The 22,840-nt window shown below is 37.6% G+C and overlaps 1 protein-coding gene across 1 annotated transcript; it reads left to right on the plus strand.

The window, feature by feature from the left end:
- The first annotated feature begins 73 nt into the window (after nt 1–73).
- ADAMDEC1 (ADAM like decysin 1) lies at nt 74–21,777 on the plus strand. The gene is made up of 14 exons (XM_023216747.2): nt 74–381; nt 7,956–8,074; nt 8,944–9,020; nt 9,754–9,832; nt 11,404–11,480; nt 13,286–13,472; nt 13,697–13,759; nt 14,507–14,578; nt 14,894–15,060; nt 15,412–15,493; nt 16,196–16,326; nt 17,185–17,362; nt 19,796–19,881; nt 21,070–21,777. Exons 1-14 carry the CDS (start codon nt 333–335, stop codon nt 21,074–21,076), a joined length of 1,374 nt encoding a protein of 457 aa, XP_023072515.1. The 5' UTR covers nt 74–332; the 3' UTR covers nt 21,077–21,777.
- The last annotated feature ends 1,063 nt before the right edge of the window (nt 21,778–22,840 follow it).

A 22,840-nucleotide genomic window follows, 5' to 3' on the forward strand; every position in this document is an offset into this window, starting at 1 on the left:
TATGCACGCAAGCACCTCAGTCTCAGTTCACACATTCCCACTGCTATAGCAGGACCAAGGGCAAACAGTGTCCAGATGTGAGTCCTTAACAAGCTACAACCACAGCCATAAATATCTCTCAAAGATGAGGAACATTCTCATGATGTTGACACTGCAATTTTTTGACAATTTCCCAACACTCTTAAGAAACATTCCCCAATCTCACACGAAAAGTGGGAGTTTTAATTTTCTTGTTCAACTTCTAAAGAGAAATTGGGGAAGATAAAACTGGACACTGGGGAGACCACAACTTCACGCTGTGTGGGACCTCCCATCTACCTGCAGTAGCTACCATGTCTTGGGTCTTGCTGCCTGTACTCTGGCTCATTGTTCAAACTCAAGGTAAGTACCATTACACCAGCATTTTACATAAAAGTCAAATTATTTGATGAATGTTTGAAGTGCTTTAAAAAAAAAATGGCATCTGTTTTTATGGTCGAAAGATCACTACTATTTGCATTTTGGTATATTTTCTACCTCTCTCTCTGCAAAAGCAAACTATATATACATATATGTGTGTATCTTTTTGAGTGAAGATATTTTAAACCACTATATGAAAGATGCATTGTAAAATTTGTCCTATTTCCTCAAATTGTTATGTATTTTAACCAATAAATTTTATGTCTGCACAGTATTTTCCAAAATAGAGGAACAAAAAGCTACATATTGTTCCATTCATTATGTCTTTTCTCTAGTAAATAGTTTTAGTAACATCTTCATGAATCACGGCTGTTTAAAAATCTGCACTTTGGGATGTTTCCTTGAGAAAAATTCTTAAAAGCAGAATGACAGGGTCAGAATGACTAGTTTTGGAAAGGAAATCCTTTTTGTCTTTGATATTGATTATTGATAGACGAACCAATTTGATGACACTCTATACACACCCTACAAATAATTTTCAAGTCACTGGTTATTGTACTAGTGATCACATAATAAGCATGTTAAAAGTCAAGCTGTAAACCTGCACATTTCTATGTTAAACATTTGTGCTAAACCCTATATTGAAACAGGTAAAGTACATAGCTGAGGAGTTATCCAAACTCCCCACAAAATTCTCACTTGCCTAAAGGTTGCTGTGCAAAACCTGCACACATATGGCTGGCTCTAGCTTTCATATTCTTTTACATTTCCTCATTGTCCATCACCAATACTATACCCCAAAAAAGGATAAAATAGAGTATTATACTAATAATTATGCGATATATACACATAGCTTACTGAAGTCTTTGCAATTATTCAATCCATATAAACATAAAAGGACAGGCTTATAGTCAACGGTTTGTGATTTGCATAATGATTTAGTAAGGATGTCTCTGGAATTGTATTTCTTATTTAATAACCCTACTAGATCTATTATTTTCTTTTCTAAAACACACCATCCCAATGACAACACAGAACTAATTTCCTGGCCAAAAATCAAATCCATGTATTTAAGACAACTTCCTAATCATAGCTTTGCTAGGATGAATAACAGGGAAGAGTTTAAAAGAGAATGAGGGCTAAATCATATATAATTCCATTATTAAACCAAAATCAGATATATTATAATTGCATTATTAAACAAAAGAGAACATTAATTGACCAACTGAACAACTATGCCCGTGCTGTCTGATGAGAATTGTACCTAAAGTCACACAACATATAATGAAATAGAATTTGACATAAAAAAATCATCGACACATCTTTTCCCCCCATTCCTCAGAGGCCTCAAAACACTGATACATTTCTAGAAAAGTGAAACTTGTTTTTATTACTATTGTTCTCTCAAAATTCTGCTGAAAAAGTCACTGAAACACCTCTGAATTTGATGATAGTCTACGACACCCATAGTGCCCAAGTAGCCCTACATTTAAAAATATTCCTCCCTATTACTTTAGATAACCCAATAGTTAACAATAAAAGCTATTATTTTAGAATATATTCATTAGGTTGCAGTTAACTAGATAATTTTATACCTCGTAATGTTCTTATGTTTACTCATACACAATCTTATCTGGTAAATTATTCTTCTTTCAAGCTCACAGCTTTCTGGAACTTCCATAAAATCTCACCATCATTGTGAATAGTGCATGAAACAATCATATTCAAACAAACTTGTACTCATTGAACTGCTCACCAAAATGAACTTTAGCATTACATTTGTTTTGCTTTATGTGTATAAAAACCATGCCAGAAGTTTCTGGGGAAAATGGGAGGGATTCTAAGAAGGTTTTACTTTGTGTTCCACCATATTCACCAATCTACTGCTTCTTGTCCCTCTGTGATCAGCTTCTGCTCCTCCCTCTGACCTATCTGTGCTGGCTTAACACCTCTATTTGTCTTCTAGATCTTATCCCTTCTCATACAAGGACATTGACCTAAAATTTTCCCTCTTTCCTACTGTATCCATTCCATGTTTTCTATGGAATCATTCCCGTCAGCATATAAATTCTCCCAACTTAAAATGAATATCCTTTTTCTTTCTCTTCTGCCAATTAACGTCCTAAATTTTCTCTCTCCTGCCGAGTCTGTCCCACAGACCCTGGCTGATGGATGAAATGAGTACTCAGACACAGGTATGCAATGTAAGAGCAGCTAGCTAGAGCTGCCTGGCCCTAGTGGCCAGAGAGCAGTTGTTATGTTTTGCCAGGCTAATTGATTCTGGTTGGCTTGTTGTTCGCACAACTCATCATATTGTCTGCCAGAGGGGGTATTGACTGGTCTCTAAAGTTGTTTTAGCTAGCACTGACCGGTCCCATGGGGTCATATGGATGTCTGCTATGGCCTCAATGAATCCTTTCATAAATGGGCTAGCAGCTCTGTTCTCTAATGCTTTTTCTTATTTCTTTAGAAGTGTTAGAAAGCAGTGGGTTCATGTACCTGTTTGCCTTGTTGCTCTTGCATCACCGGGCAGGTCAAGAGTTCCCCTTCTAATTCCACTTGCCTAAGACAGGGTCCCATAACGGTAGTGTATTTTTTCCAATTTATTGGGGGAGGGGGCTCAGGGGAAATATTTGTTTCCTCTATGGTAGCTTTACCCAGTAATGGCGGGGCTGAGGGAGGAGGAGGAGGCGGTAAGGTAGATAACTGTTCTTCCTTCCTTCCCTTTTAAGGCTTTTCTGTGTAGAGTAGGGACAAAGCAGCCCTGACTAAGGCCCATAACGTTAAAGATGTTACTGGGACCCGTTGCCCTTGTGCGTGATGTTAAAATTTCTCCCCACCTTGTTCCCAGAGCTCTAGGTTTGGCATGCCTTCTTCTGGGAACCATGGGTTATAGAAAACAACAGTTTGCATTAGGTCCCTTAATTGTGCCTCCGAGACACAGGCTCCGCTAGCTTTAAGCAGCTGTTTCAATACTTTTATATACTGTTGCTGTTGAGCTGATAACTTTGTCCCATGATGACACCCTAGCTTGAAAATCCCCTCAAACTTTGAAATCCCCACCAGTCACCAATTACTTACTTTGCAGTCTTCACTTTCATTCTCGAGGGTTTCATCACCATCCATTGCAGCATTCCTCATGTGGGGCACCACCTGCCGGGTCTGTCCCGCAGATGCTGGCAGATGGATGAAATGAATATTCAGACATAGTTATGTACTGTAAGAACAACGAGGTGACTGACGGACTGCCTGGCTTTGGTGGTCAGAGAGCAGCCCTGAGAAGCTGGAGCTGCTTGCTTTTATTCAGCACAAGCTCAATGCCGAAAACCTGGAGCAAAAACAACCTGTAGGTAATTAACATTTATTGTTCCCCTTTCAGGGAACTTCAGGTGCACGGATGATCAAAGGTCAGTTCCAGGTCAACATCAGTAGATGAACCTGTTTAAGAGAAATCCCCCTATACTCCCTTGTACCTGCTCCTTGCCCTCTGCCTCAGGGTTATAGAACAGCTGCCTTCAGTTATTCTTCCCTAGGGCTCTGCAGAATCTTCTGAACTTTCAGAAGGTTTGCATCCTTTCCCTATAGTTTTTCCCACCACTCTGACCAATCCCCCACATTCCCTTTTGCATAACAAATCTTCAAAGGTGCTGTGTATACACTTTTTCTCTAGTTAGTCTCACCCTGTTCTCTTCTATCCTACTTCTACAGAGTTTTCATCTCCAGCACTCCACCAAGACTGCTCTTATGGCTTCAAGGATGTTTAATCCAGTGGTCATTTTGGGGGCATCATATTCTCATGTTTTTCAACTTTCTTTCTCCGCCTTCCTCTCTCTTTCCTTTTCCATGGCCTGAAACACACCGTTTCATTTGGTGAACTCCTACCTCACACTGGCCTCCTTTACTGGTTCCTCCTCTTCTCCTCAATTTCCTAATGTTGGAATAGCCCAGGGCTCAGTGCTTGATACTCTTTTCTTTTGTAGCAGTGTTCAGTCATTTGGTGACTTATCTAATCTTTAGCTTTAAGTACCATCCACAAGAGGACAACTCCCAACTTTTTGCTTCCACACTAAAATGTACACTTTATTTCCAACAAATCCACTTAGATGCTGTTCATGGTGGGCAGGTCTATGCAAACCACCCCAAAGCCCAAGGAAGTTGAGAGGTCAAAGAAAGAGGCTAAAAGATCCAGTTTTTTTAGAAAACAAGTCTTAATAAGGGCTTACAAAGAGAAGTCATGTCTGTGTCCTGAGTGGTGACGAGACAACACAGACAGTGGATCCCTATTCCATTACTCTCCAGATCCAGGGACTTTATACTATAGGGGAGGGGTGGTTCAGAAGGGATGTACAGGACAATTGAGGTATGATAGCATCACAGCTGTTTGACCTAAGGGCAAGATTTATGAAAGTACCTGCTCTTACACAAGGAACAATGGATACACTGGAAATCTTAGAGGGCTCCCAGAACAGGGATTAATCAGAAGCCAGCTTGCCAGATTAGCATCCAAGATGGAGTTGCTTTGGCCTCTACAGATGCCTAGTAGACATCTCAAAACAACATACCCAGAACCTTTCTCACATATCTATTCTTCCTTCACCTTTTCCCAAGTCTGTCAATGGCAATTCTGTTTGCTCAAGGCAAAAATATCGAGTCATCCTTGATTCCTCTCTTTCTCTCATGTTCTATATCCAATCCTTCACCAATTCTATTGATTTCACTTTCAAAATATATCTAGTATCTGACCACACCTCACTGCTTCCACTGATACCACTTTCATCTAAGTCACCACCACCTCTCTCTTAGATTATTGCAGTATCCTCCTAAATGATCTCTCTGATTCTACACTTGCCTCTTTGCAGGATATTCTCGACAGATCAGACAGGGCAAGCTTATTAAACAAAAGTCAGATTATGTTACTTCTCTGCTCTGAACTCTCCAGTGGCCCCCATTTCACACAGAGTAAAAGCTAAATTTTGTAAGAGTCTATCAGGTCTTGCACAATCTATTCATTTCCATAACCAACCTACTTGTATATTCTATTATTCACTCTTCTCATTCCATTCCAGCCAGATCCCTGTGGTTTCTTAAATGCACTCTCTGTCCAGGATCTCACATTAAAACCTTATTACTAGCTCTTTCCTCTATCTGGAACTCTTTGTTCCCAAAGAATGATATTGTTTAGTTCCACATATTCCTGAAGTCTTGGCTTAAAAGTGATCATCTCGATGTGACTATTATTACTTACCTATTTAAAATTGCAGCACTCACCTCTAATCCAGCATTCACAATCTCCTTTACTCTGATATATTTTATCACTACAGCATTTATCATCTTCCAACCTGTAAATAATTTAATTATTCATAATGTATGCTTCATATGTATAAATATATGTAATATAATGAATTTTATAAGGGCATGGATCACTATCTATTCTATTGTTTCATTTAACCTGACAGCCTCAAACTGTGCCTGGCCTAAAGTCAGCATTCAATACATATTTGTCAAATGAATACTTGAGTTTTAATATAAAAGAAATATCAGAGAAGATAAGTTGCTTACTGTCTAGAAAAGAATGTAATACTTTTACATTTTTTCTATGTAAAAAAATCAAATGTAGTGATTTGACACATCATAGTTAAAATAAGAGTATAATATTGACCCAATGTCTCCATTTTTAAAATATGTTTTTGAGTATTAAGAGGTTGAAATTTCACTCAACCTTGTTTTACTATCATTTTGATATTCATTAAAAATACACTGTTGGGATGGGCATGATGGCACACACCTGTAATCCCAGCACTTTAGGAGGCTGAGACAGTGGATCACGAGGTCAGGAGTTCGAGACCAGCCTAACCAACATGGTGAAACCCCGTCTTTACTAAAAATACAAAAATTAGCCGGGTGTGGTGGTACGCAACTGCAATCGCAGCTACTCAGGAGGTTGAGGCAGGAGAATTGCTTGAACCCAGGAGGCAGAGGTTGCAGTGAGCCGAGATTGGGCCACTGCACTCCAGCCTGGGCAACAGAGCGAGACTCTGTCTCAAAGCAAACTAACAAAACAAAACAACAACAACACTGTTTGATTTGGGTTTTTTTGTTGTTGTTGTTTTGATTTTTTACTTTATATATCTTGCCAAAGTTTTGGCTAAACCACATTGTAATCTACTCTTAAAAAGTTTCTCCAAAGACAAATAAGGTAGATAGAACAAGAAGTGAGGAAGGGAAACAGAGATTTTGAGGGCTCTTCCAAAACTGCATGATTAGTGCTAGTGTTGGGACTAGACATTATTAAAATTCATTCTCATTCCAAGCGCATGTCTTTTTCCACTAATGAACTCATATTCTCTTTTAACTCATTTCTAGATTTCCTGTTTTAGTATGTGATGAATCCTGCTCAGGACAGCATTACAATAGAACTTTGGGAGCTGACTAGGAGGGAATTCTTGCTTTGTGATTTCCTGTCATTTTCTGTATCAGCCAGGTATAAAATCTCCTGTTTTCCCTAAGATCACTCTGTCATACTGAGTGGAAAACTGTCGCTAAGCACAGATATATATATATGAAAATGTGAGCATTCAGAAATAAGACTGACCTTATATGAATGACTGAGTAATTAAAAGAAAAAATAGAAAAAGTGTTCTGCCATCTTCCTAATAGGGTACTAAATAATTTTATATATTTTATCTTATTCGAGTTTTACACTAACCTATACCTTAGATAATAAACTGGTACAAAGCTGAAGTGACTGCTACGAGGTTGTTTAGCTAGGGCATAAGACCACGTCTTTTGGCTCCAAGATAATTTATTTTCTATTATTTGTAAACAACGAAAATCTGTCTATGTAATGTAATTTCAAGTACATCAAGAAGAATATTGTGTCCATAAACAATATTTCTCCTTCCTCTCTGAGGCTTTAAAACTCTTCAAAGAGAGGCAAACAAAATCTTTATTTCTTTGAAATCTAAAGTCTTGAGGGAAAATGCTGAGAGAAAAAGCCCCATGGCTTATTGTCACACTGAGGAGTAAAATTACTGCTAGTAGAGTCTTTCCTAAAGGTAAAGTATTATATACAAAGGAAAAATTTTATTTTTAGAGTGTATAGTCAGGGGTTGTGCTTCAGAGGGAAGAGGGTATAAAAAAGAAAAAAAAAGTCTTAGAGGGCAGAGAAAATTTCACTATTTTTAAGAAGACTCTAAAGCAAGAAGGAAATAGATTACTACAGGCAGAATTCTAGGCTCACACAACCCCTGTTCTTAATCCATAACCTGTCCTTTCTGGGCATGGTGGTCCAGTGTTTGCATGCACTGAGAGATGATCTGAAGAACTGTCTTGTAATCTTCATGTCTTTTCAGAATGGGGGGAGGGAGAGAAAAAAAAAATCCTTGTCATCAAAGCTGAAGTAGGAGAATCAATTTGTTATTCATAATGTTTGCTCTCTACATAGGAATGTAGTCTTCACTGCCCTTTTAGCAACCCAACAAATGAAAACAAAACACAACACGACTAAAACTGAAACCTTTAAATCTTTTATGTGAATGTTATTTCTCTTTCTGTAGCAATAGCCATAAAGCAAACACCTGAATTAACGCTCCATGAAATCGTTTATCCTAAAAAACTTCACATTTTACACAAAAGAGAGATCGAGAACAACCAGACAGAAAAGCATGGCAAAGAGGTAAGCAAGGTGAATGACTGTGGTAGATGTTACAATCATCCAAAGAGGCAATAAAAAGCCTTTTCACTAACAGCAGTGATGTTACAGTTACCATCTAATAGTTTCATATTGAAGCCCATGTATACAACTCCCCTTTGTTCAGGAGACAGCTCACAATTTCTCAGAATGCCGCTATAGTTAAGCAGCAGAGTCAACAACGTCACTTGATAAGAAAGGATAAGCTGCTTAGACATTTCTCTCAGTTTGAGAGTGAAGAGAGAAGCCCAGGAAGGTCAGCCATCTTTAACTGAGATGTTGTTCCTGGCCAGCCTCACCACCACCCCTTTTCTCTAGTGAATTGTCTTTTTCCTCAGCCGTTTTGTCAATAGTGAATAATTAAATTTTGTATCAGTAGTTAACACAATATTTCTACTATTGATTAAAGATATCAATTATTTGACTATTACATTGTTGCAAGTATTTCCCTCATTTTGTAATTGTTACCTAATTCTTAGTGGGTTGTGAGTTTTTTTTTTTTTTTTAAGTGTATTTAGTTTGGTTTTAAAGTAAGAAAAATACACACCTTGTTTTGATTCCCTGGCTGGGGGATCCTGAGACAGTATACTGTACATTAGGACAAATGAGAAGTCCCTATCTCATGTATTAAAGCTAGTGCAATCTATAAGTGTTATTATCACATAATTCTACTTTTTGAAAGTCCGTTTTAGTGCATAATGTGTTTTGTCTCACATATTTTGAAAACACCAGAGAACTGATTTTATCCTATATGCATTTGTAATTGTTCTTCTAATACATACTACATATATCATTACGATTATTTTAGTTATGTTCAGAAATATAAATTGTTTGATGTAATTAAATGTTTTCAGGAAAGGTATGAACCCGAAGTTCAATATCAGATGATCTTAAATGGAGAAGAAATCATTCTCTCCCTACAAAAATCCAAGTAAGTTGTACCTTCCAAAAGTCTAATCACTGGATTAGGTTATGAAATTGGGGAGCAATCTTTTTCAGGCTCCATTTAGTGTGGTTTGACATAGAAGACATGAGGCACTTTGAGCTTTACATGATATTAGTTTGTGCTAAAAAGGCTGATTTTCTAGGAAATTACATACAAAGTGTAAAACAAAAGGAATGGCATATGTAAATGACTTTCTTCCTTGACCTTCCGGGAACTTACTGAACATCTTTTTCTACTCAGATAAACTCAAGACTTTGATGACGCTTTCCATTCTTTTATGAGAATGTATTTCCAAGGCTGATTCAAGATGCATGGCCTAGAGATAGATTCCAGGGGATGGGGTTCCTCCTAGTTTTATAGCAATTAATAAACTTCTCCCTGAATGCAATGGGCCTATAAGCATATTTGTGACTCAGCACCCTTCAAAGGTTCTGTAGAGGTTGTGTCCTTGGTGCAGGAAATCTCAAAATGACTACTTTGAAGACAGGGAATCTACAGATGAGAAGGAGATGAGGGGACTTCCTCCCTCAGATTTAATAGGAAGAACTAACTCTCTGATTTGCTTCAGTAGCAGAGCTCCAATGTTGGAAGAGGATAGTAGGGCAGAACCTTAGCTATTTCTCATTGTAGACACTCTCACTGTTTTAGTGCTGAAGTTCAGGAAGTTCTGCCTTTCTTACCACCCAGAGTGGTTCATGCAGCTCTCTGCTCTCTCCAGGCATCTCCTGGGGCCAGACTATACTGAAACACTGTACTCACCCAGAGGAGAGGAAATCACCACGAAGCCTGAGAACATGGTAGGGTCCGAATACTTTGTGGGACTCTTTTGAGCTGTAGATGTTATTAGTTTGTGCTAATGTTAACTAAGATCCCCAAAGGACTCAATTATTTTATAAAATTCATAGGTCCAAGAACAACTTCAAAAAATAATCAAAGGACTTGAAAGCAAGGTGCCCATCTGTGACCAATGAGACAACAGTTTGGAAAATCACATTCAGCTTTTAAAACATAGGAGCAGCAGAAGGCTTCCAAGTGTCACATTTTTGGAAGCAACCAAAAGTCCACTTGTCCCTAGACCACTTTTTAGAAAAATTCTTCTCTATGGGTACTTAAAACCTCATGTCACTATTTACTATTTTCTGGAGATATATGCATTTATCCTGAGGTTAGCAATGAAATATCCATTATTTAATTAATATTTTTATATCTGATTAAATCATTATCCTGTAGATAATGCCAGGGCCAAATGTCAGACATTAAGAATCATGGCATATAGTATCAGGAAGAGAATACAACAAATCTCAGTCAAGAGGTGTTCACGTTCCCAAGCTAGGAGAGTTTCTCAGAGCCATCCTACAAGGTACCCTAAACGTGTATTTCTCTATTAAAGAAAAAAAAAAAAAAAGACTTCTGCCACAAAATGGTTCTTTGTTCCCCATGCTCATCAAAACTTATTTCATGAACGTCTGAATTTTTGCTAACACCATCTTCAGCAGACAGTGTCTGATAAATTAATTCATGCTTAATTGTTAATAGCTGATGATACATTAATGAGGAATCTTCTCAAGTCTTCTATGAGAAAATGTTTATGTTGACAAGATCTCTTCCAAACAGGGAGAAAAGACCACAGATGGCATTTCAGACCCAGAGGCAGGTCAATTTATTTCACACTGGAGTTTTTTCGTTACCTTTTTTAGATCACTCCACATAAGTGGCCCCTTAACTTTGCTGATGCGGGCCAGCAATCGTATCTGAATCTCTAGCTGTAGACAAGTAATTTTGGGTCTTTGAGGCTGATAAAGGGATTCCACTAATAGATCAATTAAAACAGTGATAAAATCAGTTAGTCTGAGGAGCTGAGGAGTGACAGTGTGAAGTATTGAGGATTCCCCCGTCTAGAAAAATAGACGTCTCATTTTACTTATTTGTAATGCACAGTGCCTTTGTGACTCAGGACAGGGAAGCCAAATTCTTGAGCACTGACCCCCAAACCTGAGGACCCACTGGGAGTCCTGTAAATCCCTAGAATATTGGCCACTTCTCAGAGAAAACAACCACCTTCACTACGAGCCCACCTAAATTCAACTTCCCTGGACTCTTCCTCAGTGTAAATTAATGTCAGAAAAACAGCTCAGCCACCAAATGTACAGAGCTTCCGGTGAAGCAATTCTGAAAACCTCAGAGGTTCTTGCTGTTTGTCTTTCTGAGAATTGCTCTGGCCACAGTCACTACTTGAAGAATTTTTACATATTCAAGATGGTAGCTTTCCTCACAACTGTGATACATGTATTCTCATAGTTCATACATTTTACACACACACACACACACACACACATTTCTGAAGCACAATTTCTTTTTTCCACTCCAGGAACACTGTTACTATAAAGGAAACATCCTAAACGAAAAGAATTCTGTTGCCAGCATTAGTACTTGCGACGGGTTGAGGTAAGAACTACTATCAAAATCGTTCAAGATCAAGATGCTTTTTGTTACACAGAATTAAGTGCTACTAGATATTGTCTTCTTACTACTTTGGTAAATTTTTCATTGCTGAAATGCTGAATATATGTGGTTAAAGTGAAGAACAAAGTACTACCCTGACAATCATTTCATAATCTGCTGCTCTAGGAGAAGTCAGGCCTAGAATGGTAAAACAAGAATGCTACACTGTGGACCTTGCTGTGGACCTTGATGATGTCTGGATCCACTTCCGTGTTTGTCCACCCGACTCTCTGAAACAGTTACTTCTTGTTTTCTAAAACATTCTTCCCTGCAATTGTCACAGTTGAACTTAACTGTAGAAGTACATGTGTTTCTGTTTACATAGATAATTCTTGCCAATGAGAGAAAGTTTGGAAAGTAAGAAAAAGCACAAATAAGAAAATAACAGGCCAAGCGTGGTGGCTCACACCTGTAATCCCAGCACTTTGGGAGGCCGAGGCGGGCGGATCATGAGGTCAGGAAATCGAGACCATCCTGGCTAACATGGTGAAACCCCGTCTCTACTAAAAAAAATACAAAAAACTAGCCGGGCGAGGTGGCGGGCACCTGTAGTCCCAGCTACTCTGGAGGCTGAGGCAGGAGAATGGCATAAACCCAGGAGGCGGAGCTTGCAGTGAGCTGAGATCCGGCCACTGCACTCCAGCCTGGGCGGCAGAGCAAGACTCCGTCTCAAAAAAAAAAAAAAAAAAGAAAGAAAATAACAGGCCAAGCACGGTGGCTCACACCTGTAATCCCAGCACTTTGGGAGGCCAAGGCAGGTGGATCATGAGGTCAGGAGATCGAGACCATCCTGGCTAACACAGTGAAACGTGTTTCTACTAAAAATACAAAAAAATTTAGCCGGGTGTGGTGGCGGGCACCTGTAGTCCCAGCTACTCAGGAGGCTGAGGCAGAAAAATGACATGAATCTGGAAGCAGAGCTTGCAGTGAGCCAAGATAGCTCCACTGCACTCTAGCCTGGGCGACAGAGCGAGACTCCATCTCAAAACAAAAAAAAAAAAAAAAGAAAAAGAAAATAACAACTATCACAAAAGTTGACCTCTAAGTGATCAGTGTTATTAACATTTTGTCATGTTGGCACCCTTATATACACATATAGACAAATGTATCTTTCACAGCATTGAAATAAAAAAATAGAACACATTGTTCTTCCAATACAGCTCATAACACACGACAAGTTTTTCACATATCATAACATACCTTCAGGAATATAATTTTGAACAGTTATGTTGGATGGTAATATTTTGTTATATGGATTCACCTTCTATTTATGAACAATTTATCAAACTATTATGATTATAGAAACAGGGATTCTTTAAGCTACTTCTAATCCCAGCATGTTACTCTGGTTGGCCTGTTGATCATTCATGTTCCCGTCCGGGGTTCTTGTTATCTAAACATTCCCTTACTCCATTTTCCATTATAGTCCTAGGATCTGCCATGAAATATTTGTTAAATGAATCAATAAACTATGGAAAAATATTTACCATGGGGCAAATTCCAAATTCTTTGGGGTTGTTTCATCTTTATAATTCTTGTTCAGAGTTCTCTTGGTAAGTAAGCTAGGCTTCATTTTATATCGACAAATAGTAATTCTAACTTACATTACCAAAAGTTAGCTGAAAGGTCTAAGAAGGACAAGACTATGTGTGAAGTTGGGATGGAGGGGCAGACATCAATCCATTCTTGGATGCAAATATGACCCTGTGTGTCAGGAATCCTGAAATACAAGTCTCTATATCTCCCAGAGGATACTTCGCACATCATCATCAAAGATACCTGATAAAACCTCTGAAGAGCACAGACGAGAAAGAACATGCCATCTTTACATCTAACCAGGAGGAACAAGACCCAGCTAACCACACATGTGGTGTGAGGAGCACTGGCGGGAAACAAGGCCCAATTCGAATCTCTAGATCAGTCAAAAGCCCAGAGGTGAATACAATTCCGTTACGTCATCATTGACTTCCATTGTCTCAGCAAGGATAGGCGATATACTACTATTCTTAGAAATGAGTAACACGTGTCAAGTCTATAATTTATTTACCTGTTTTTCTATTTATCTTCTATATTTTAGGGGAAAAAAAGTCTCCTTTTAAGCTTTGGGATCTTTTAGGATAAAGACAATGACTAACAATGTTCTTTTATTCTTTGTGAAGCGAGAAGACTTTCTTCGGGCACAGAAATACATTGATCTCTATTTAGTGCTGGATAATGCCTTTGTGAGTATGAAACACACAGGCCTCCTGGCCAGTTCAGTCACCTTTTAAGTTTACTTATCAAGCAAAAGCAAGCAATAAACTATTTTAGCTAATAATGGGGCATTTGTCCACCTGGGTGTCTTGGCTGTTTACTTGCCTTGCCAGCAACAGTTATTATCTCCTCATCCCCTTTAATATCCATCTGCCATGAACATATTTAGATATTGGCAATATACTTAACACCAGATAGCTACAGGAAATCAACCAAAAAAGAAAAATAAAAAGAATGCATTATTAAAATATTACAATACTTCATATCTTAATATAAAATTAAATATATTTAATATAAATATTATGTCAATATAAAATCAACACAAAACTCTATATAACTTAGAAATTATATTGATAGATACAGAGGAAAATACTAGAATCTACTTTTCTATCTAGCAAATGTTGCTTTGTAATCAAATTTTAATCACATGATTCCATTTAAAAACCTTAAAATTGTTAATTTGATTTATTCAACTTAAAATCATAAAATTATAAGAACATTAAAATTTTACATGAATGTCTAACTTTTATCAAAAAACTCTTAACATTTGAAATAGAATTTGCCAGAACACAGTCTTACATTATTTAATTATGGAATGCACAGATGTTAATTGTAGTGAAATGCATACTTTTTCTTAAAATGTGAAATCTTGTATGCTATCAGCTTTCTCAGTGTAATTTGCTATTTCACTATACTTTGTGTTTTGTATTTTACAGTATAAGAACTATAATGAGAATCTAACTCTGATAAGAAGCTTTGTGTTTGATGTGATGAACCTACTCAATGTGGTAAGACATTAGTCATGTAAACCTCGTGTTTCTGCATAGAAGCCTGGAACTTCCCTATGATTTCACCAACAAGAAGTTAAGAAGGTCACAAATGCCTTAAGTTAAATAGTTCAGGGAAATTTTAGCAGAACAAGGATCAACATCAAGGTGAAATTATATGCATTGCAACAAAGACAACTTTTAAAATTTTTACTTTCAAAATGGAAATTCTTTACTTCCAGTCTGTCACTTTATCCATCAATTGGGGTCAACAAAAGTTCTCAAACACAAAAGGAATCCTGAACATTTGTATAAAGATAAATGCTCTTTCTACAGATTTATAACACCATAGATGTTCAAGTGGCCTTGGTAGGTATGGAAATCTGGTCTGACGGTGATAAGATAAATGTGGTGCCCAGCGGAAGTACCACGTTTAACAACTTCCTGAGATGGCACAGTTCCAACCGGAGGGAAAAGATCCACGACCATGCTCAGCTCCTCAGGTGAGCACATGCTGGCCAGGTGAATGTAGGCAGAATGGATCGCTATCCCCAAGGTTCCTTAGCAAGGGTTTCAGCTCCGTAATAGTTCCCTGATCAACTGTCAGAGTGCTTGACATTGTACCACTAGCAACTCACCCGTGAGATTATTGGATCAATAATCAGATGATAGAGTGAGCTCTTGGATATAAGATAACCATCTGTGGTCATTATAACACGAAGGAATAGAAGTTTTTTTGGGCCTAGTCCATATAAAAAGGCTAGGGTAGTGAGGCAGTTCATTAACATAATTAACAAAAGCTAATTGTTACAAAGACTCAGATTGTGACAGTAGTATCTGTAACTTTCATACAGCGGGATTAGCTTCAACAATCGACGCGTGGGACTGGCAGCTTCAAATTCCTTGTGTTCCCCATCTTCGATTGCTGTTATTGAGGTGTGTAAATTTATAGTAAGCCTCCCTGTGGTTCTGCATCCTCTATGAAGTCCAGCATAACACCTTATATAGAATGAGCAAAATGAACATTTGCTGAATCAATGAATCAAGGTAGAAATGAAACTACTGGTAGGTCATTGCACTGAAGACCCCTTGGATTATGAAATAGAACATCTCCTTACATCAGCCTTGCTAGAGCATGCCATGTCATTCTTTAGTTCATGTTAGAAAATCAGAGCAGGAATATTGGAACAGAAAGGGGATCCAATACCTTCTGTGACCCGGGTTAACTCTAGTCATCCCCAGTATCTGTGGCCAGAGAGGCCAGAGAAGGAAGAAAGGTGCGTGTAGATGTCATGTGGCCAAGCACTCCAGTGTCATAGATATCATAGCAATAGGTTTTGGAGACCTCTGATATGGTGCCTATGAGTACTTCCTATGAAGAATGTAATTAATTTAACCATGATTTACTGGTAACTTAGTATCCATTAGTTCAACAAATATTTATTGAATACAATATATTGTATCCATAGGACCCAACCACTTCCAATGCTCTTTCAACGTTTTGCAATACACGGTGACAGGGAAAGGAGCGAATGGTTCACTAGTTTTCATCTCTTAAGCCATTTTTAAAGTACTGCACATTGGCAACAATTGAATAAAAACAGAATAAATAAATGTGTCTACTTTTTTTTTTTCCAGGCTAAAAAAAAGAATAATGTGGCTCTTGTAGCAGTGATGTCACATGAGCTAGGCCATGTCCTCGGTATGCCTGACGTTCCATTCAACACCAAGTGTCCCTCCGGCAGTTGTGTGATGAATCAGTATCTGAGGTGAGACCTCGTCATCCTAGAAGAAGAGAGATGTTTTCCAAGTCTTAAAGAATTTGGAAGCAGTCTACAGATGTTGAATGGGCATATTTTTTCCCAAGGGTTGTGTATCCCATTAATTCAACCTCCGGTCTCTTGAGGCACAAATTTTAAGAACTACCAGGGCTCATTCTTTAAGATTTATAAATATGCCAAGATAGAGCTTGCAAGTATGGTGACCTTATAATTTTAACTTCAAATGATTCGAACTTAAAATGAACCCATAGTTTCCAAAAATATTCATCTCATTATGATGATGACAGGATCGTCTTATACTCCTATCATCAATCAACCAATCATCTATTTTTGCCTATTTATGAATTACCTGTGAATGCCAAGCACTTTGCAAAGACTTTGGGATAGAAAAATAAATCAAACATACTTTGTTCTTGAAATGCTCACAAAGAAGAAGAGAAATATTTCCATACAGCCCAGAAGCCTGCAACTACTTCCTTTCACTGATTTGTTATTATTATCTCTTGCCCCTCATTTCTCAATGCAAAATGAGTGGATTATTACAAATGGTGATGGCTGTCACTGCTGTCCTTTAGAACAATACTAAATGGCCACATGGAAATGGAAATCCTTTCAGCTCTATGACTTAGGCTCTAGGAAAAAAATTTCCAAATACCACAGTATGCATGTTCTATCACCTACCACGTTTAATACAGTGCAGTCCTAAATGGTTGCCAAATTTGGAATTTCCATTGAGGTTGGTAATACAGTTAGGTAAGTCAGAGTCCCGTGTTTCTTTATCTTTATTCTGTGTTTCACACAGAAGGCACCACACTGTATGTCATATGAGTTTTCTTCTGATTACAGTTCAAAATTCCCAAAGGATTTCAGTACATCTTGCCGCGCACATTTTGAAAGATACCTCTTATCTCAGAAACCAAAGTGCCTGCTGCAAGCACCTATTCCTACAAATATAATGACAACACCAGTGTGTGGGAACCGCCTTCTGGAAGTGGGAGAAGATTGTGATTGTGGCTCTCCTAAGGTATTATTTATTCGATTTTGACTGGGGCAGAAGAATTATGCAGTTTTCTTTTTGCTTTCCAATATTTTTTTGGAAATTCTTTCTAAAGACAAACCTCGCATCATAGTAAAAAATAGATTTGCACTTGTGTTTTTGCTACTGAATTTAGTAATCCTTTGAAAGGCATTTCAAAAACCAGAACATGATTTTGACGTAATTATATGAAGTTGAATGTAAAGACGTTAATTGTTAACTATCACATGTCACTTATGATCTTTCCAAAACATATATTAGTCAGAAATCCCTAAATGACATAATGTCACAGTTGATCATCTGTTGAACAGGAACAATTAGAGATCTAGAAGTAAGTTCTCAGAGGTAGAGTTGGTCTTTTCTCATCAAGCCAGCGTGTAAACCAGGTTGTAAACAAAACAGAGAAGAGGAAAAGAAAAAATAATCACAAAAATCTGTAGAAAATGGGCTATTAACATAGAACATCCAGAATAAGCACTATGATTCTGTTAATTTCTATAAATCAGACTCTTTCAAGGCATTTGTGTACTCTAAACAACGCTGACCACTAGCAATCCCATTGGCTTCTAAAAGATATTTCTGTCGTCGTAACAAGTTTCTTTTACTTTTAAGACAAAGACTAAGAATTCTTGTTTGAAGAGATTGCACATATCGGATCATCTGAAAATTACTTTTATATACACCATCTCTTCTATTACTCACAAATATACAAAATATTGCCATTGTCCCAATTTAGAGACAAAGTGAGGCTCAGAAAAGTTAACTAGTTTCAAAGATACACAGCTAATCATTGGTGAAGCAGGATGCAGCCCAAGAAGTATCCATTACTTAAGATGGCTCTGTGACAATGAGCATGGTGTCTAAACTCTCTATGCTTCAGTTTATGTATTCAGAAATTTTAGGTGGTTAGATTACATCAGAAGTCTATGCAGCATAACTTAGTCATTTGTGAAGAACATTGTAAACTTTCTGTAAATTATAAAGAAGCATGGAATTTTACAAAAGATTTGACGTTTTGTAATAAATTAGAGTTATGTTTATCTCATTCTTACTTGCTTACATTCCTCTATGGTTTCTTGGGTGGAAGACAATTGAAGATACTCAAAACTCTAGGTACTTCCAGTTTCAGCAAGTAAACGGTATGTATTTACAGAAAGGAAAGGGGGAAAGAAGAAGGAAGAGGCCAAGAGAGGACCATTGTATACAGAATATGTAACATCTAAAATTCTTGAATTATGTCAATCAACTCCTGTATTGTTTCCATATCTTGTTGATATTTTCCCTCTGTAACTGAATAAAACTAGAGAGTTTGGGCTTAGGAACAACTGAATTTCTAAATAACTGTTTTCTTATCCAAAAACTAGTATATATACTTTATACAGTATTGTTTATTGATTAATCCAATTTCTCATAGATATGATATGCCAGTTTATTATTCCTAGGTATATAATTAGGGGTTTTTTTCTATTTTAAAAATAAGCTTTCTGTCTAGGTATTTCTCCCAGGCATGACACTATTTTAAAGATTGTAACTTGACAATGCATTTTAATGTCAAATCTCTTCATTGTTTTGTCATTACTATTGTTATTGCAAACTTGTCCTCAAATACCATTGAGATTTGATGGAAATGCATTAAATTTATATTTAACTTTGAAGGGCACTGATATTTTTACAACATTAAGCATTGTCTTAAAAGACAAGTTGCCTTTAAATTTTCTGAGGAAACTTATATATATAAAGTTCTTCATGGAGTTCCTGCACTTTTGAAAGGCCTTCTAAATTGTTTTCATATTTTTCTTTCTGTTATATGGTCACTTTTTTTAGTTTGGACATACACATCATACATCTAGACAAAATTTACTTTTGAAAATTCTTGAATAATTCTATTGCTCACCTTCTAAGGAGTAGTCTTCATTGCTGATGATATTTTGTTTTCTATTTTTCAATGTCCTTAGTCATTGTCACTGGAATTTGCCTATCAGAGTAATTTAGCTTAAAAAGTAAACTTTCTTTTCTTTTTTTTTTTTTTGAGATGGAGTCTTGGAGTCTTGCTCTGTCGCCCGGGCTGGAGTGCAGTGGCCGGATCTCAGCTCACTGCAAGCTCCGCCTCCCGGGTTTACGCCATTCTCCTGCCTCAGCCTCCCAAGTAGCTGGGACTACAGGCGCCAGCCACATCGCCCGGCTAGCTTTTTGTATTTTTTAGTAGAGACGGGGTTTCACCGTGTTAGCCAGGATGGTCTCGAACTCCTGACCTCGTGATCCGCCCGTCTCGGCCTCCCAAAGTGCTGGGATTACAGGCTTGAGCCACCGTGCCCGGCCTAAAAGTAAACTTTCATTGCCATCTTGTACCAGAATTCTATCACCTAGTCTATGGGAAGAAAATATTGAACCACCTTTTTCCATTGTGTGTGTGCTTTGAAGGAATGTACCAATCTCTGCTGTGAAGCCCTAAAGTGTAAACTGAAGCCTGGAACTGATTGTGGAGGAGACGCTCCAAACCATACCAGGTAAGACCTTTTGCCTTCTTTGTTCCAAAACATTTTCTCACTTTTATTTCACATTTGAGAAAAATATGCCACTGGGTTCTATGATACACTAAAACACAATGTATTTTATATTTTTCAAATGACTCAATTTTGGAGAGGAAAACTAGCAACCATTATGAACATGATGAAGGATTGTGGACAAACACCATGAGAAAGTAGCTACTTTGACCTCTGTGAGATTAGGGCTGCTGGAATCTATGCCAAAAAGAGAACGATGAGTTTAATACCAACCAAAATGAGAAAAGAAAAGTGTATTTAAAAACAGCCTCAGTTGATGAGCTCATTTTATTCTTGGTTAAAAGCTGATAGTTTTAATTTGCAAGGCTGTCAGAAAATCAATAGCATTTAAGAACATGCTATAAAATTTGACAATTTTACTCCCTTTAAAGTGTTTCAGTGAGTCATAATCCAGGTAGTAGTTCTGTGTCTTATACAATTCTATATGACTTGGGCTAGGGAACCCAATTACTTGGAAAATGGTACTTGTTTCAATGAAAAATAACCTCTAAATATAAAAATGGCAACAAGAAAAATCAAAAATAGGGGAAAGACTCAGGATACATTTTCTTCACTCCCCTTTCCTGAATCTTTTCTGGAATAGAAACTTCAGAAAGAGTATAAAGAAAATAATTGACTCAAGCACCATCAATTATCATTTCATTGGGAATGGATCGGCAAGGTCAAAGATAAGGACCAACGCTTGCTTATTTACCAAGCACCATTTAATACAGCCTACATGAATCATGGAATGATTCCACTCTGCAAGAAATTCTGGAAATTGTGCTCAGGCCAGACACATAGCATCGCAAAAGAAAAAGAATCATCCAGCTATTTAGGGACTTGGAACCCTAGGTGAACATGCCCCTTACTGTGCAAGATACACAATTTATACCATGGAAAGAAAATTGGAGGTGGACTCAGGAAACTAAAATTCTAGGCTTTTCTGCCCCAAACTAGCTGTGGGACTTTAAATGCAGCTAAACTAGATTTTTTTTCACTCATAAAATACAGCGAATAATATTGTCTCTTAAATAATATGAATTCTTACTCACATAATTTATATTCTATACATTTTCATTATCATTATTACATAATATTTTATAACTTGTAATAACCCTGGCTTCCAAACTTTATTTTTCCTTTAATCAGAGTGTGAATCCAAAAGTCTGCTTCACTGAGATGCTGCCTTGCCAGGACAAGAACCAACAACTCTAACTGTCCCAGGAATCTTGTGAATTTTCACCTGTGTACTTAGACATGATGGTCTTTCATTTGTTATTCTGCTTTCTATATTGTTATCAGTCCAGGAAACAGGTAAACAGATGTACTTAGAGATGTTGGCTGTTTGTTTAGGCCTAATCTTTCTTTTTTTTTTTAAAGATCATGAATTTGTGACTTAGTTCTGCCCTTTGGAGAACAAAAGAAAGTAGCCTTCCATCAAAGCATCTTAAAATGCACCGCTGAATTATTCAGAGTTAACACTCCAGAATTGTTAAATTACAAGTACTATGCTTTAATGCTTCTTCCATCTTACTAGTATGGTCTATAAAAAAATAATACCACGTGATGGGGGAAGGCTTTGGCAATAGAAAGAAGAATAGAATTCAGGTTTTATGTTATTCCTCTGTGTTCACTTTGCCTTGCTCTTGAACGTGCAGTATTTTTCTATCTCATGCCAAGAATGATTAAATGTAAATATTTTTCATTTTATCATGTATATCCTATACACATCTCCCTCATCATTATATATGAAGTTTATTCTGAGATGTCTACATTGCTTACATTTTAATTGAGCCAGCAAAGAAGGCTTAAGGATTTAATGAACCATAATGTCAATAAAAATGCAACTTTTGAGGCTTTTCTGTGTGGTCATTTATGAAACTGAGTATTTTCAAGCTTCTTTGTAGGTTCGTGTTAGGTGTTGAAGCCTCACATCATTGGAAAATCGTCGCTCTGGTAATTTAATAATATTGTCACAGATAGCCAAGCAATGCTATATGGATATGAGAAAAGGAGGTCGTGTCATCTTTTCATGCCCAAAATGGCATGATGTGAGTCCAGTCACACAGGAAGACTAGGCTTCTTCCTGAGGTTTCCTTCTCCAAATAATTTTTAACAATTAATGAAAGTTACCTAAATTTCCATGGATGTCTATGCTGGGCGACTAGAAACTCAGACATATTTTTAAAGTTTGGGCTTTGAACCCAAGGGCCTCCTGGGATGCACTGCATGCTGGTGTTGGCTGTCTCCCCCTTTATGGCCTCGCTGTCATCGATGGGCTGGCACTGCCAGTGTTTCCTATGAGGCTGCATGCCAGGTGTGGGTGTCAGCCCGGCTGCGGCCCCAGGATATGCCTTGCCAGGATCTCCACTGCCCACTGGTCTGATACGAACTTCTAGCCAGTTCTTCCCAGGAAAAAGGGCTTTTTAGGGCATCCTTTCCACCCCACCCCCAACCCCTGACCTTGTGCTCAGTTAGAGGCTTCCTATAGTAAAACTGACTGAGCTGCAGGGATTAAAATCAGTGGCATGCTGGAGACTTCTAGTACAGGCTTGTGAACATCAACTGTTAAACTTTAAGGAGTATTGTGAGCTGGTTGCTCAACACAGCCACTACTGAAACCCAACCTATATAAATTCATAATTAAATAAATTCTAGCAAAAGCAAAGGAAATACTCAAAACGTATCACTCCCTGTTCTACTACATTTGACTCATCTATGTTCTATGGTTATTTAAGTCTCTGACACCTCTTCCCTACTCTCTGACCAGTGACACCACGTTGCAATGGTGTATGTATGATAGGAGAACTTTAGCACAGAATAGCCAAATGCTACGAATCGAGGTTTGATTCATTGTTTTACTTATTATCTATACTTAAGAAAGTGGTGGAGTTTTAATTTAAAAGTAAGTCTTGTTTAT

Source organism: Piliocolobus tephrosceles, chromosome 7 (genome assembly GCF_002776525.5).
Source record: "Piliocolobus tephrosceles isolate RC106 chromosome 7, ASM277652v3, whole genome shotgun sequence".
Taxonomy (NCBI): Eukaryota; Metazoa; Chordata; class Mammalia; order Primates; family Cercopithecidae; genus Piliocolobus; species Piliocolobus tephrosceles.